This window comes from Tachypleus tridentatus, chromosome 10 (genome assembly GCF_004210375.1).
Source record: "Tachypleus tridentatus isolate NWPU-2018 chromosome 10, ASM421037v1, whole genome shotgun sequence".
In the NCBI taxonomy this organism is placed as follows: Eukaryota; Metazoa; Arthropoda; class Merostomata; order Xiphosura; family Limulidae; genus Tachypleus; species Tachypleus tridentatus.
Genome location: NC_134834.1, coordinates 36,330,264 through 36,347,782, shown reverse-complemented (window position 1 = coordinate 36,347,782; position 17,519 = coordinate 36,330,264). Strand labels below are relative to the sequence as shown.

General features: G+C 30.3%; 1 protein-coding gene across 1 annotated transcript in view; it reads left to right on the top strand.

Moving 5' to 3' along the window:
- Positions 1-17,519, top strand: part of LOC143228337 (uncharacterized) — a 44,698-nt gene that overhangs the window by 5,852 nt on the left and 21,327 nt on the right. The window contains exons 4-8 of the mRNA XM_076459607.1: positions 9,061-9,138; positions 9,742-9,862; positions 11,273-11,409; positions 13,694-13,770; positions 16,055-16,249. Of these exons, the coding sequence (XP_076315722.1) occupies positions 9,061-9,138; positions 9,742-9,862; positions 11,273-11,409; positions 13,694-13,770; positions 16,055-16,249 (608 nt within the window). The remainder of the gene's footprint in view (positions 1-9,060; positions 9,139-9,741; positions 9,863-11,272; positions 11,410-13,693; positions 13,771-16,054; positions 16,250-17,519) is intronic.

Sequence of the window (17,519 nt, the reverse complement as noted above, 5' to 3'; positions counted from 1 at the left end):
TTGTGAGAACAATAGGTGATGAACAGTACACCTAAAGTAAACAAGTATTGCAATAAAAGGAGTGTTATTAGAGCACAAACTTCTTTAAAGCAATTTTCTGTACAAACATTTTATTTATGTTATACTAATATAATTTATTAACAGCTTTTAAATTACTGTTATCATATTATGCTTAATCTTGTAATAGTTGTTCTTTTTATTTGTATTAAATGTTGTATTTACTCATATTTTGTTGCAAAGTGAATTTTTAAAGTTTTGTTACCACCTACCTACCTTATGCAATTTTTTATAATGATATTATGTGTATTCTTACTTTTGTTTTGTTTTAGTAGTCAAATTATTTTGAAAGATTATGTATGTGATATTTTCATTATTGTTTAGAGTTTACATGGTACTAACCAGTATGCTCTTCACTGTAATTGGTTAGATTTAGTTTATGATATTAGATCTCTTCAAAATGTTTTATTCCTTGTGAACCAAGATAGACAACAAAATTTGTTTATTAATGTAGATTTGGGAAAATATAAAAGAGATCTGATTCATAGCTTACAAGCTGTTAATACTATCCACTCTTCTGACAAGTCTTGTGCATTTTGTTTTCAAGAAATAGTTTTGATAATCTTAGAATTCCTTACTTAACAAATATTGCAAATTAATAAGTCTTACAAAGTTGAAAAAGTGTTTTCAACATGAATCACCAGGATTCTAAAATGATGATTTTACCAGGTTACTGGTTAAAAGGTTGTTAAATGTTTGAGTCAGTCAATAGTGTAAATTACAATTGTATGTTAATCAAAATTATGGATTAATTATGTATTGAGTTCATTGTTTCACTCAAAAATATTTTTAATTGAAGTTTTAGTAACCTAGTCTGATGATGAGGAATTATTTAAAATTGATCTTAATAAATTTGTTTGAGTCAGCCATAAGTGTGAATTACAATAGTATGTTAATCAAAATTGTGGATTATTTATGTAAGAAGTTCATCATTTCATTTTAAACAAATTTTTTAATTGAAATCTTAATAACCTTTTCTGATAGTGATGAATTATTTAAAATTGATCTTAATAAATACCATACAAGCATCCAAATGAGTATTTACAAGTATGAACAAATAAGCATTATTATAAATTCTCTGTTAGATAATTAAAATTTCTTCTTCAAATAACTTGTCCTCACATTATTAGAACAATAATTGAAGATTTAGATTCAATAAGTTGTAGTTATTCATTCTCAAGATGTTTCTGTATTGTAAGAATTTAGCTCATGTCATTATTCTGATAATGATGTTTTGGAGAATTATTCTTTTTTCTCAGATTTGACAGTCAAATTTTTCTAAGAATTATCTGTGTTATTTGTAGATGCTAAGATAATAGTCATTTGGCTCAAACTTTTACAGTTTCTTTTACTTCTCAAAATAGGAGTAGGGAAATGCTAGGGTGGAAGTTAAAAAAAAATGTGATATCACTTTCAAAGGCTAAGTAATATTCCCTAACTATATGGTAGATGTACTTGAAAGGAGTAAAAATAGAGTATCACTATTTTCTGTCCCTGTTCAGGTAAGAAAAAGATGGTATGAACTTCAATATATTCAACTGACAGTTCTTGTGCAAGGATCTAATAAAATAATAAGTTGATGACTCCAATGTTTTAAAATGCCCAATAATTTGTGGAATAAAGTTGAAAGCAATAAAACCTAAAAACCTCCACTTGTTTTGGTGAAAGTTGTCAATAACTTTTAAGTTTTTATTTCTTTTAAGTTTTTACAATTAATTATTATGCACTTTAAAATGTTAAAGTTGTCAACTTGTTATTTTATGGTATAAAGTTGTTGTAAATAATGTAGCTCTATTTCAGTCAAACTCTTGGTTGTCTTTCTGTTCATCAAAAATTGATGAAAATAGAAAATGCTTTTTGCTTTATTTGGAAGTAAGAGTTAAGTAAGTTAGGAAGATTTTATTTCAAACAGAATGTTATATTACTGAGGAATTGTCATTTCCATTAGCATTAGGATTTTGTTTTTCTTAATGTAGGTATGACTGTTGATGTTCCGTCATTAGATTATTATTTTCTAATACATTTTTAAAGGCTCCAAAAATGCCTGTAAGTTTATCATCTGATTTATCTTTTAATTTTTCAGAAATGAGCTATGTATCTTTTTCAGAGTTTACTGAAGTTTCTCTCTACTATAGAAAGTCATTTCCCTTGATTCACCGATAACAAAAACATCAATATAAATAATTTTGTTCAGGAAGTTCATCCTTTACTCTTTGATAGACCAGGACATACTAATTTACTTGAACATCCTCTTAACACTAGATCAGCATTGTTATACACTATACAGTGTAACTTTTTTTCACATATTCATTGTAGACGAATGCATTCAACAGATGTTAAGTGATGACATCATAGAACCTTTTCTTTGGTTGTAGTTGTCCTTGAAAAAGAACTTGTATGAAACAAGATTTTGCATGGATTATAAACAATTAAATACAGTAACCATGTCTAACTGATATCCCATTTCTTCACAATTAAGATGTATTAGAATTTTTTTTTCATCTACATAACATCTTTTAATTAATACAGTTTTAGGAGTGAAGAATTACACATTTATGTATTTTGGCTTATTTTAATAACATTGTTGTGGCCTCAGTTGCTTTTCACAACACATTATGTGCTGTTTTTCACAGGTTGTCAGAATTGGGTCTAGTAGTTAAGCTTCAGAAAAGTTAACTGTACATGTTTTATCTATATTTCCATCACTTGATTAATTAATTAATTGTTAAGTAATCTAAAATTAGTGCTATATTTATATTCCCTATAACATGCTGTGTTGTTTAAGGTTTATCCCATTCAATTCCAGTTAAATAACTAAGTGAACCTTTCTTTACACTTATGAAGAAAAATGCATTTTTTTCTGTAGATAGATTAATATAAGCAAGCATTTTCAAAATTATGAAGTCTTTTGTATATTCCTAAAATGCTTCTGATTTTGGGCTGGGAGTAATTTTGTCTCAATCATGTGATAATGGACAAGGTGCTAGTTATATTTTAAAGCCAAATGAAAGATAGTATAACACAGATGAAAGGGAATTTTTGTTTGAGCTTTAGAAAAGGTTTGATCTTTTGCTGAAAGAGCTCCACTCACAGTTGTTAATGATCATAATAGAGAAGTTCGAGGAAGATTATGTTGATGGGTTTTGTTCCTTCAAAATTATGATTTTAAAGCTGTCCCTAGAGCATCTTGGTGTAATGTAATTGCTGGTACTCTGCCTTGAAATCCAGTTGATTGGCAGTCTGAATATCTTTAGGACTTAGTCTGAAATTTACCAGCTAGAGCTTTCTAAGCAACATTGAATTATCTAAATGTGAATATTTCTGATAAAGAGACATTAAGAAATATATAGAGTAATGACCAAGAAGTATCTAGGGTTACCAAATAATTACAACATGGTATTTATTTGGGTTATTCTAGTTACAAGCCTAACAAAAGTAACTGAAACTTTAATAATAACTTTTTATATGTCTCACATGGTCATAAAGCAGACTTAATATAATATTCGTTCTAAAACTGTTAAAGAATTACATTAGACATTCTGCTGATCTGGTTTATCATCAGATGTGAAAAATTACATTAAGACATTGGATTTATTAGTGAATTAGCCAATTTGCATATTGGTCCATGAAAATAATTGGAAAAGTTATAAGAAGCTAATTATTAAGTGAAACACATTCCTGACAATTAAGATTTATTTGACCGCCATGTATAACTAGTCATGTTCCTGTGAGAATACATTTTTATTACATTATGACAAAACTAAATATGTTAATTCTAACTCAGTTTTGAAATCTCTATTCAGTTGAAATTCAGTCAGATGATACTTTATTTTTATGGAACTTTTGTTGTCTTGAAATTCAGTCACAGCCAAAAATGTGTTTAAGGCCCATGAATGATGTAAGTGAAAACTTCACAATCTGTTGTGAAGAATACAGTCACCAATCTGCTGATATATATTTGCTCACCAGTTTAAAATCTACCATGTTTCTTCTCTTTAAAAATGATCTTCTGTACAGATTTATAATGTTAAATTCATCAGTATAGTTTTGTATATTTTTGTTTCATACCAATTTCATGATCTTGAGACAGAGTGGCTTATAGTGAAAGTACAAGTATTTAATTAAGTTGGGAATTTTTCAAACTCTTCAGATTTATTTACTTAGGTATATTATGTTTACCTTAGTTACATGAGTTAAAAATCTGTAAGTCACTTCATTACGCTGAGACTTAATCAGTTCAGTGAGATTAAAGTATTCACCATTAGTTAGCTTGTAAGACTTATTAATTCTCTTCCATTTGATTCTTATGTGCCACTATACATGTCTTCTCTAAAGAATCATTCACATCCATTGTATTATGATTAGTTTGGATCTTTATCTATAATTTTTATTACCTGGCATGAGTCCAGTGCAAACTACTTTCTATCCAGTGACTTTAGCATCACTCTCCAATGGGGTTGCTAATACTATGAATAACCAATTTTTCAAGTAATACAACTGCCATTTGAGTACATTTTAGGCATGTAACCATTTTACACAACTCATGCTTAAATACTTAAAATTTGTACTGTTTTTACAAGGATTATACTTTCAGGGGTGTACCTAAAGTATTTGGCACCTTCCCATAAATAATTTTAAAACCTAAGCCCACATAAAAATCTATTATGTTTGCAATCAGAATTTTAAATAGTACAGTACTATCATAAGCAAATTGTAAATAAGAAAAATGCAGGATATTAAAATTTTAGTGCTTTTTATTTTAAGCAAAAAATACAGGAAATCCAGTCTCAATATTCAGTCTATTCTACAAAGGTAAATAGAGAGGATTCACAGTTTCTGCTATCGAGCCTTAATTTCTGCAAACTGATCAATGGCCTTATCAAAATTCAAATTCTTTGTATATTCATATTCAGTTAAAAGTAAACCCAGGTTTGTCTATCTTGTCTGATTCGTGGTCAAGCAAAAATATTTTTATCAATTTTGATTTGGAAAACTTTCTTTCATGTGTAGTAATAGATATGCAGAGAGTCAAAAGGAATCGAAAACACAGTGACAAGCTTGGCAGAGATTCACAAAAATCTCTTTTCCCAATAAACTCTGGAAACTGTAATGCTATCCATATCTTTGACTCTTCAACATTGATTGTGGCAGCTTCTAAATGCCTCTGAAGTCGTCCCATTTTCACACTGATATCTTCATCAGAGAATTCATCAAAAATCTGAGTCAAATTTGGAATACACTTCTGAAGTTCTTCTTCTTTTGCAACAACTAAAGTGTTTGGCTAAATAACAGAGAAGATTGGCAGCATTTGATCTCTTGCCTTAGAACAAATCTCCAATTCTTGATGAAAGCAATTAAAACATTCAAACATAGCCCTTTTTGCTTCCTCTGGCAATGTGAGGCCAGCATCCTTTGCCATCTCTACTGGCATTCTTTTTTGAAGCTTTACTCTCCCTCTTCTCTCCATAGAAATTACCTATTCTTCATACTTTGTAGTTGCATAATGAATGGCCCTCTCCACAATTTCATTGCACTGATCTTCAAAAAAACAGTTTTAGAGCTTGGAGCTTCATAATGCACTTTTCAAGGCTGATTCCCACTGTTTACAAATACTTTTGTGTGAGGTTAACTTCTTCCAGGACTTCACACCAGAAAGAAAGGTAATTCAAAAAGAGAAATCACATACACCAAACAGCAGAATCTTAGCTGATCCTCTTATGTTCACATTTTCTTTGAGATCACATGATACTTCAAGAGCTGAGGTCAGCTTTTTCAAAATTTGCCTTCACTGGGTCCACAGCTTCATAATGAGCACTGCACTTTGTCTGAGGAAGTCTTTTGACTGTCATGTCTACATTTTCTATCACCATTTCCCATCATGAGATGAGACAAAAAGAAGGAATAGACACTTTCCAAGGTTCCAGAAAAGTCACACATGAATAAATGCTTCCAAATGAGTGAATTCCATAAAGTTTCAGAGAATGATTTGTACAAGGCACAACAGAGCCTTGGGATTAATCTCTCTGATATTTGACTGAACACTACCATGAATCCCAGCCATAGTTGTAGCATTGTCATACCCTTGACCATAGCACAAGTATATCTCTAGTCCATCTCTCTTCAGATGTTTCAGGATATCCTCAGTGAGCTTAGCAACACTCTTTCTGGCAATAGGGAAGAAACCCAAGAGTGATTCCTTTACTTTAACTTTGTCCCATTTAATATGAACTTATCTGATCATTTCACTCATCTGATCAATGTAGGACACATTAGGAGTACTGCCAATAAGAATCCCAAAATACTTTTCTTTATTTATATCAGCCACTATTTTCTCTTTGATGTAATTCCCCAAAAGGCAAATGAACTCATTCTGAATCTTTGGAGATAATTACAAAGCCAGTCTCCTCCCAGATCGAATAGAATGCTTAATTCTTACAAAATGTTCTTTCAAATCTGGACCATAATTTGACAGCAACTATACCAATTCCATGAAGTTTCCTTTGTTTGCTGATGACATGTCCTCTTTGTGACCATGAAAAGGAAGATTCTGGTGAGCCAGAAACAATGTTACATCCAAAATGCAATGTAAAATATCTCTCCATTTCTTTCTCTCCTTCCCTATTACTGCTTGATGAACTTTATCAATGGTTTTTTTTAAAGCTTCAACCCTGCTCACAAGGTTTTTCATTTCTCCAGGTATGAGAGATGCTGGTCATGGACAGACACCTTTAGATTTAGGTTCCATTATGCTTGAAACCCAGTGACAACTCTAGATGTTCCAAATCCTTTGTCATCAAGAGCAAACAGTCTGCAGCAAAAACATAACAAACCTTCTTTTGATGGAGAGTAAACCATCCATGTTCTCAAAACTTTCTCGCCATTTGGCAGAGCCTCTTGTGAATACGTTTGTATTTGCCATTCAGGTTCACTAGGCCGAATAACTTTATGAACTATTATAATTTGAAATACATTAACTGAAAAAACTGTTTTTGAATTTTTTTTTTTTTTTTTTGGGGTTAAGTGCAAACATGTTTCCTAGAAAAGCAGAAAACCATTAACATTACTCACAAATAGACCACTGACAAGTTGAATATTAACAGTATTTCCAGTAAATAAAGAAGTAAAAAAAAATATAACAACAGAAAAGCTTCAAACAGTTAGTTCTCAAACTTTTACCAGATATCCTTTGAGTTATCAGATTATCAAATCAGACAAGCAGAGTCAACTAATTATCAATGCCATTACATTAACACTAATTCAGTATAGTATGGTATACTGCTAGCTATTATAACTGATATCCTTATTTATTAAGCAGTAAACATTACCAACATATTAAATATACAATGATACTATACTGGACATTGTAAAATTGCTGAAAGTAGGATGACTTGACTGAGCCAATAAGCATTAGTACTAATTCAATATAGAATAGTACTGTAGTTGTTGATCTAAATCTGAAACGGTGTTTGCTGTATTAAGCATGTACGTATTAACACATCTCCATGCAGCCACAATCATTGTTTTTGTCTTAACATCACTACGTAGTTGTAATAAAAAAATCACCACCACCATCATAAGCTCACCACATAGTTATCGTAAAAAGCTCACTCAGTTGTAGATATCTTCATTACTTCAGTAGTCATGGTTGTAGGAAAAAAGTCAAGTATAAAGTATAAAGTTTAGTGCAACTTTGTGTCTTTTTGCTGATCACCAGTGGTAACAAGGGCCACCAATTATGAACATAAGTTTTTATAACATCACAACGATGCATTTATAAGCACTTAAACATCACTATGATACAATATTGTCAAAAATTACTGGACACGTATAAATACCTTGATATTGTTTTAAACACTAGCACTTTGTGCTTTATCATGATTATTTAATGAAACATACCTCATTTATATGGAGTCACATTAATATTAAGCTGTTGTAATAGTTTGAACATTTTAAGTGTTTTTTTCTTACTTTGGCAAATTTTTCATTTGGTTTGAAACTTGTACTGGTATTTCAACATTCTCAATGGCACCCCCTCCTGCCAGTCACCTGGAGTGAACTGCCCCCTTGCACCCTCTTAGTACACCACTGGATACATCTAGATTGGACTGTGTATAAGGGCCTACTTCAATGTTATCTGGATGAGAGAACATCAGGCTTACACCATATAGAATAATAATTACTACTGATGACATAGTAAAAATGATATTGCAGGCAGGAGTGTTCTTCTCTCTTTTAGAGTAAATTTTTAGTTCTACATGGCCTTGATTACATGCACCTTTTCTGTTTTAATTTACACTTCATATGGAATATGACACATCTGTATTCTTTTGGCATTGACTGAATTTTGTATCACCAACATTACTTCAGTTGTAGTCTTACAAGCCAAACAATGAGTAATGTGACCAAACACTGTTCATATCATAACCACAGAAGTATTTCATCTTCATTGAATAATGTAATTTTCTAATGCTTTGTGTAACCATGCAGTTAACTCTACTGAGCAAGTAATAATTTCATGCATATGGTAGTTTCATTATAGTAAATATTTTTTGGCCTTTACTTGTAGGCAAAATTCTCTTTTACGGACCTTTTCCTTTTACCCTTGATAATTGGTGTATATCAATGAGAGAGTCTGCAGTTCAGTTCCTCTTGTTACTGTATGAAAAATCATAAAGGATAGCTTCAACATATGGCCCTTGAAGGCTGTCCTTACACACCCATCCTTGAGAAATCCACTCTTTACTTTACATGGTAATATATTATTTTTATTGTGATGATTTTTCTGACTTACAGTTTTCTTTGCAAAATTTTTTTTGGTAGTCTTTACAAGTATATGTATCATATTTACACATAAATATTTTGGTATGATATTCTTAATCTCTATAGTGTTTGCAATGAACTTTTTATGGAACATTAAAAAGTTAAATTTCCAGATTATATATAAATATACATACAAATATATATATGCATGTCAAATATTAATTTTTTCTCCTTTGTTTTTAGATAAAGAAGGAAATTTTGAAATGGGGTATAAAGAATTTTTCTATGAAATATATGGTGATGTTTTGCTGTTCTTATCTGGTAAGGAAGTACACATATATAACATCATCTTAAAAAATAAAGGCCACTTGCATGGTTGTGAAGTATTAATAGCTTAATTTCTGTTCATGTGCATACTACTTAATAAGTTGTTTCTATTTGTTACATTATCTGTTTTTGACATTGCTGCTCTGTAAACATTCATACAACTATAAGCATATAGTATAAAAATGTCAAATTGACAGCATTATCAAGAGAATCAAACTGTGTTAACAAATGGTATTGTTCAAAGTTATATTTTGTGTTTGTTTGTTGTTATTTAAAGAATTAGGTGAAACCTTTAAGTTATCATCCTCTCACCTTGAGTTTTTTTTAAGATAAAATTGCAAGTGATCAAACAGGCAACTAAGTTTTAAAATTCTTAGAACAAGATTTATACAATGACAAATAACTTATTGTTAGAGATCATGATGAATTACAATCATGGATTTGTTTGGACCACATCTTTAATTCAGTATATTAAAGACTGTAAAGAATGAAAATGTACATTACATAAATCAAAGAAAGATTTATATAAAATTGTATATTATTTTATACTGTTTTTCTTTTTCGCATGTTTGAGTGTGATTTGCTATTTTGCTTTAGGTGAAGAATCAAAACAGGTACGTGCAATACTGAAATCTCTGATGACTAGAGACCATGGAAACACATACATTACTTTCTTGGAGAAAATTATGGATGATTGGATAGATAAACTTGAAACAAGGTACTTTATACATGAACGTTGTTATGCATTAAGATTTGTTGCAATTTATGGTATATACAGTACTAGATATAAAAAAATCTAGTGAGTCAGTAAAACTAATATTTCATTATTAAGTATTTATGTTTATCTTGAATGTTAAATATCTCAGTTGGTACTGTTATGTATTTACTTGTTTGCCATGTACTGTTATTTTTTTATATACTTATCCTTTTCAGAAAATGGTTCTACAGTATTTATAAATTACTTGTATTTTTATAAATCTGTTTTAACAAACTGTTTAGTGACAGTCTAAATAACCAGACTTACCACAAACTTTGGTCTTTATAATAGTGAATAATAAGGCAAAAAAGGAAAATGACAACATTCTATGATAACTGAAGCACTCATCAATGTGTAGGAAATATATTTAATAGTTTAAAAACAAAATATTATAGCATAAATGCAATAAAATAAGAAAACTAAGATTGATTTTTACACTTCAATATACTGGTTATAGTCAAAAATACATGTGCATTGATTTATTGTAAATCAACAGTCACTTTTTTGTAAACCAAATGTAAGATTTTTATATTATCTTTGAGTAGTCATAAGCTCTTTGTAGGGTGATTATAAAATATTAATAAATTGCCTTCAAACTATATATAAAATAATTGTAGTTTTCATACATAATGACAAGAAATAGTATAAAGAAAAAAAAGAGATTATTTTATAGTGACACAAATAAACATAGAGTTTCATTGAGGCAAAAATCAAATTCCTTTTTATCTTAGATGGCTACAACACACTTTCAAAACCTATAGTTTTGGTATGAGGTACTGAGTGACATCACTACATGACTTTTTTTACCAAGACAGCTGCCTCAGTTGTCTTAAAAAGCTATTAATTCTTTTACTGCCATATTTATAGAAAAGCAGTCTCTCTCAATGTTGGTTAATTTTAAATGTGTAATAAAAAACAGAATGACTCATATTTTCTTTATTTATCTGAAACTTTTACCTGGTAAACTTTGGGAAATTTGAAAGAGTATATATATATACTCTTTCTTCATGGTTGTACCAATGTCCAAACTCATACATATTTAATACCACACATTTCAAGCTAAAATAAAAGTTATATAGTGTTCTAGTGTATGACAATGTTCTAGAGGGGAGGGCCATATATGGGTCCATGGCAATTAGAGTTGATAAAGTTAAGAATGACTGTGACTTGGCTATAAAGTTGGAAATCTTTGTTTATTTATTTCAGAATATCTTGTTGGATAAAGTGAAATTATATATGTTTTTCAACATAGATGTGACCACAATGTTTGTACAATTATACAAAGAGCTTCTTTATATTTAAATAATATTTCCAGATTTAAAATTAAACTTACAATTTTTAGTTGCTCAGTACTCCTGTTTTTTTTTCTAGCAAACCAGTAGATGTTTATAAACATTTTAAAAAAATGTCAACCCACCTCAGCCTATCACTATTCTTGGGAATAGATCCAGCTGAATCAGTACATTTTGTAGACCATCTGATAGAGCTGACAACTACTCATTGGCATGGTAAGTTGTTTAACATACTACAAGCCCATGGGTCCCTTTCAAGAAAAGACCAATTAATTATTGTAGATTATTATAACATTAAAAGTGACATGCTATTTTTATATTTATCCTAACTTAAAAAAATGCCATAATTTAAAAATCATTAACTTTAATTAGTTCAAATGTTTCCCATTGGCTCAGTGGTAAGCTTGTAGGCCTATGATGCTAAAAACTGGGTTTCAATACCTGTGCTGGGCACAACACCAGAGGCATCACTAGGCATTGGTATGTGGGGCTTTCCCCCCAAATCCTCAATTTGTGTCTCAAAAAAAATCATTATTCTCAGGGAGGAGGGTTTTTTGGGCCTGAGCCCTGAATCCTTTACAACACTTCTGCACAGCACAGATAGCCCATCATGTAGCTTTGTACTTGAAAATAAACACATTGGTTATCTTATTTTAGTTCTTAAAATAACCTGAATTTTTTTCTCCCCTAAGTTATCAAATATGGCACTTCCAGTGAAAAAATGAACAAAATCATGCCTACCTGTGTGTTCAGTCAAGATATAATTTGAAATTTTTATAGTTTTTCTTCTCATTTAGCTGTTGAAAATGTACAGAAGTCTAATTCTTGTGTCTTTTTATCCATTGACACTATCTATGTTATATGATATTTATAACAATTTACTACATAGTATATTAGTTTTGAACTTGTGGTTATTTTAGTAGTTTTATCAAGTTCATAAATAATAAGAGGTAGTATTGGAAATTTTGTTATACCTTTATTATCAAACATATAAAGGTCTAGAAATATGTTGTCAAGGCTGGACATTATGCTTACAGGTTACATGGATTGTAAAAATAATACAGCATTCCTTCCTGAATTTTTAATGGATCAAATAATTTCCAAACGTTATGTGCTTCTGTAATACATTCACCCATCTATGAGGATCATGCATCACCTTACTACTTGACAAGTACATTATTATCATGGATTGTTATCACAGCTAACACCATAAGCTTTAAGGCTACTTAGTATCCATGATCTAGACATGTTATAAATTGATAATTTCTCCCCATCTGACTTTTTTACTACTGATCCAGTCAGTGTTGTAAAGTAAAATTGAAAATCCTGCAATGTTTTGATCTAATGTGTAAATCATACCTTTCAATTCTCTGAGGTTCATCAGCCATCTTAACAATGTTTGATCTACCCAAATGATAAATTCATAACTGTAAAAATAATGGCAAAAGTGCTTAATGACTGTGTCTATTACATTAGTTCTTTTTTCATCATACAGCAATGGTATTGAGTCAAACTCATAATAATTTTGATTTTCATAGTGCAAGAGATTTGTATATTTAATGTGCAAAAAGGTAGATGTGTTGGTTTGTTGCAGGTAAGATGAAAGAGACAAGACACTGGTTGAATCAAAATGAAATATTTTCTTTACTGAGTAAAGTGTCAAAACGTCAGTAGATGATCAGTTTGTAAGATTAATGCAAACAAGGATGAAGATGAAATAATAAAATAGAAGAACAATAAATTCATAGTTTCCAGTAAAATTTACCACATGCTAGGAAGTGGAAGTAAGACTAGACTTCTACAGTAAGCCTTGGAAATATAAACTGAACCTCTCTAAAGTCAAAACAAATCTGATTCTCAAAGCTCTAAAGTTGCATGCACAATGCATATTCTGTCTTCAGTTAACTAATCAGAAAACAGGCATTAAAATGCAGAAGTATCTTTCTTCTATGTGACACTTGAAAAGTTTTTCCCCAAATACAAGAAGAACACTTTGATGGTCAAATTACAAGAAATAACACCTGAAGCTGAAATAGTACTTAAAAGAGTTTTAGAATTTGATAGGTAAGAAGGGTATCCTATGAGAGCATGAAATATTTAATATGCATTTCTTTTGCAGAAAGCAAAACTATTTTCATATTACCACTATAGAAATAAGACAATATTGAATTTTAGTTTTTAATATCTAGAAGAGTGTTTCCCAAAGAGCATGTATTGTGACACAATAGTGTGTACCTCAAAAGTAATTATTTTGTTTACCTGTTACTGAAGTATTACTTGTGATTTGTTTTTGATACATTTTTCAGCCAGTTTGTTAATGATAGTGAATAGATGAGACAGGAACTTTTCTGTTCTAAGTGGTTAGTGTTAAAAAATTAAACAAAATTTTGAATTATTTTCCCTGCATTGTGTAAATATTAGTGCTTTCAAATTTCTAAAACATACTCTTACTGATGTTAATACTAATTTATCAAAGCTAATAAGAAATTATTATTTTTAGGGATTATATCCATTCCTCTGAATGTGAAAATTCCTTTATTTGCATCAACCACCTATCGTAAAGCTCTGGATGCAAAGGTAGACATTGGGTTTTGCTGTTCTTATTTTTTTAGTCACACATGAACAAAGATATTAAAATCTCCTTAGTAAAATTTTGTATTGAATTAAAATTGTAATATGTAGAAAATGTCCTATTGTATTTTGCTTTAAACTAATGTTTTTCACATGTAGAAATTTTCATGTAATTTTTTTGAGATGTCTGAAACTGTAATGTGGCATGCTTTCCAAGTTCAATACTTTGGGACAGTTTGAGAGCATAGTTTGTATGTTAAGAGTGCTATTATACATAAAGGAAAAACTAGCTATCCTTCTAGGAGCACCATGGTTAATGACAGTTTTTATTTTATTTTGTGATTATAATTAGTATAACAAATACAAGAGTTCTGTATGTTTTCGTTGCACTATAATACAAGAAGAATAGGGGAAGTTTTCATTTTTTTCCCTAATTTATTGATCATATTATGTATTTTAATACTATGCTATGAAATTTAGTGAAGTACACATTACAGTTCAATATCAGTAAACAATTAGATTTTTTATTGACTGTTTATATATGTGAATATGAATGGTGATACTAAAAATATGCCTAAAAAGAATATGTGATATAAAGTTAACTTTGGTGAATTTTTCTTTTTTTGTAGTTAAGAATACAAGATGGTCCAAAATTATCAATTATAATGAAAAAAAATACACCATGCAGTTTTCAGTATCTTGTAGCCCAACTCAAACAGTTTTTATTGACATGACAGTAGACTTCTATATGTGCACTATAAGTGTGTTTTAGCACACCTAACTGATATTAAATTTCAGTCAATGCTTGCTGCAACATGTTCACAGTGGTCATGTGGTCTTTAGCTTTGTGATTTTTACTTTGGGTATGTAATACATTACTTTTTTCTAAGATACTTCTAAAGAAAAAAGTTTAATAAAGTGATGTCTAGCAAATTTGAGGGCCACACAAATGGCCTCCCTTGCACGCTAAATAAAACATTGAAACTTTTCTTACATAATTGTAATTTTACATGTAAATAAAAACTGTTTGAGTTGGGCTACAAGTTGTTGAAACCTACATAATTGTGTTTCTTTAGTTATTTAATTATTAAAGTTTAAAATAAGAAAGATAATTTTAAACCACCCTGTATTATGCAATGGCTTAATATATTATATTAAAATGAATTTTTTGTGTACAGATTAGTAAGTTACACAACTACAGATGATTTAAAGCTATTGTAATAACATGTAACATAACTATATTTTAACATTATTTGCCATTTCACAGATAGAGTGATGCCACACTTTTAAGCATTACATGTAACAACTTTTCTGACCTAAAATATTCATATTTGTTTATAATGAAGATGTTCAAATTAGGGATTTATAATTTCCAAGAAGAAGGTATACTTTTTATATAATGTCGTTGGAAGACAAAGGTATATGGATTAATCTGAAACACTGGGACCATATAGAAAAATACCTGCAAAAACTTGTACCTCATCTGTGGTAAGCATAGTGCAGCATTGACAAAAGCCTTTCATGTGCTCCAGACCACAGTATATAACATAATGAAGAAAAATTTCCACAATAACAACACAAATTACATGTACACAAGTTTTTTTCCATGATATATTTGTTTAATTGTCACGTACTTGAAGTAGCTCAAGAATTAAGTGGATATTTATGTGAAAACATACCAGTCAGTTCACCTGATGGAACACCTAAGGATATTTGTTGTAATTTCACTGTTGAAATTGGTGCTGGGAAACCATCATTCTCATATGGTAGATGGATTATGGGAAATATGCAAGGAAAAATTAGACGTAACCATCTAATGAAAGAGCATTTTTAATAAAAACTGTGCTACAGAGTTATTGTTAAGATGCATGAACATCAGATACAGTTTGATCAAACAATGTGACTTTCAATGCAACAACTTGATGTTCCAAAATCATTTTAATGTAATGTACTCAAAATTTTGTAAAACAATTTTATCATGCTCTAAGTTTTCAAGTTAAATACAAGGTTAAATTATAAATATGCAAGTATTTCAATTGAACTAAGCTAAATGTGGGAAACTGTTTATCCTCATATTTAAACTTCTTTTTCACCTAACTGTAAATCTAATGTAACTTTATCATTGTTATCAGGAGGCATTAACAGAACTGTTTGGCTGTTAACATGATTTTCTTCCAACAATAAAAATGTATTACAGTAATTATAATCTTAATTTGCATTTTACATGCAAAGCTTAAAGATTTTAATGGATTATTTGAATTAATCTATTGACATTTATAACTTGTGACAGGCAGAATTACTTGAAATCATTGGGGAACGATTACAAGTTGCAAGTGTTGGATTTATTTCTCAGTTGCATGATGACAACAGAATGGAATTTGAGAAACAGGCTGATCACATTCTTCTGTTTGTGTCAGCATTGGTACCAAAAGCTTTGGCAGCAATTTTAACAGCATTTATTTTTTCTTCCCCATTTTGGTATGAAGTGAGTACAGTGTTTGCTGTTCTAACATCTTTTCTTAAGTACTATATATGTATATATATACAGCTGTAAAATTATTATATTTAAGTAGCTGTCTTAAAATATTTTTAATTTAAGAACGTTTTTCTTTTCATTTAGTGAATAGGCAGTCACTTTCATACATGTTTATATGAACTGTATTTAGATGATATAAATGGCTGGTAAGGTTCATCATCCATTTTTAAAATTTTGCATAAAGGCAGGAATGATTTTAAAGTTAGAAATCCTCTATGGAACAAAACCCAAAGGTCCTATGTAATGTACATATTATGTTGTCAGTGGCTGGATATTCACTGGTAGCTCCTGCATCCATACTTCTTTTGTTGTTGAAATATGGTGCTATTTTTTATATCTTACAGAAAGTAAGTCCAAGTTATTTAACTCAATGTCATAGGGAAATAACGTAGAAAAATGAAAAAAATAAATTTCTCATGGAACTTGCACAATTTTTATAAAATTTGCTATACAAATTTATAAAGAACACATATTGAAGGCTTTCTACAAAACATCATGTTCTGATACAGTAACTTTCCCCACTCACAAGATTAGCAACTCTTGTTCATTGTTGCCTGCTATATGCAAACTTCTTTTTTACATACATGCAACAAGTCTTCATCCCTATTGGATTCAAGTGATTCCAATATGTCTCTCATGTAAATCATCATGCTTCTCCTCTCTACAAATAGGAGTAGAGTATATTCGCATGATGCATGTGACTGGCTGTGCTTCTATCAGACTATCATTTCTCATTTGGCAGAGTTTGTGCTCAGATGTGTTTCTTTTTTTCATGTGATTTTAATTTGAGGTAAGTTTCTTCACAAAGTGGTTGTACTTTACATATCACCCTATTTTTCTTAAAATTATCTTAATTCTACTTCATTGTAGTTATTTTTTTATATACATTCAGCTCTTGAAGCATAAATTCTGAAGCTTATGTCACCATTATGGGTGTCTCAACGTTGGCAGGTACTTTATCTCAGACCTCAGGTGTGAGTGACTAGAAGGGGAGATTTTTCAACATTTATTTGCAGGAAGATCAAACATTACATGGGTCAACTTCTATCTCCAGACTTTGCCCCACTTCCTCTTAAACATGTTGAACCTGTTCAGGCTGATGAGGACTTTGCTCATAAGTTTCCACCTCTTGATTTTGTCATGCCTTCCTCCACCTTTCCTGAGGATCCAGCTTGGCCTTCCATGGTTTTGTTTGAAATTATTTCTCAGGTATTTGACA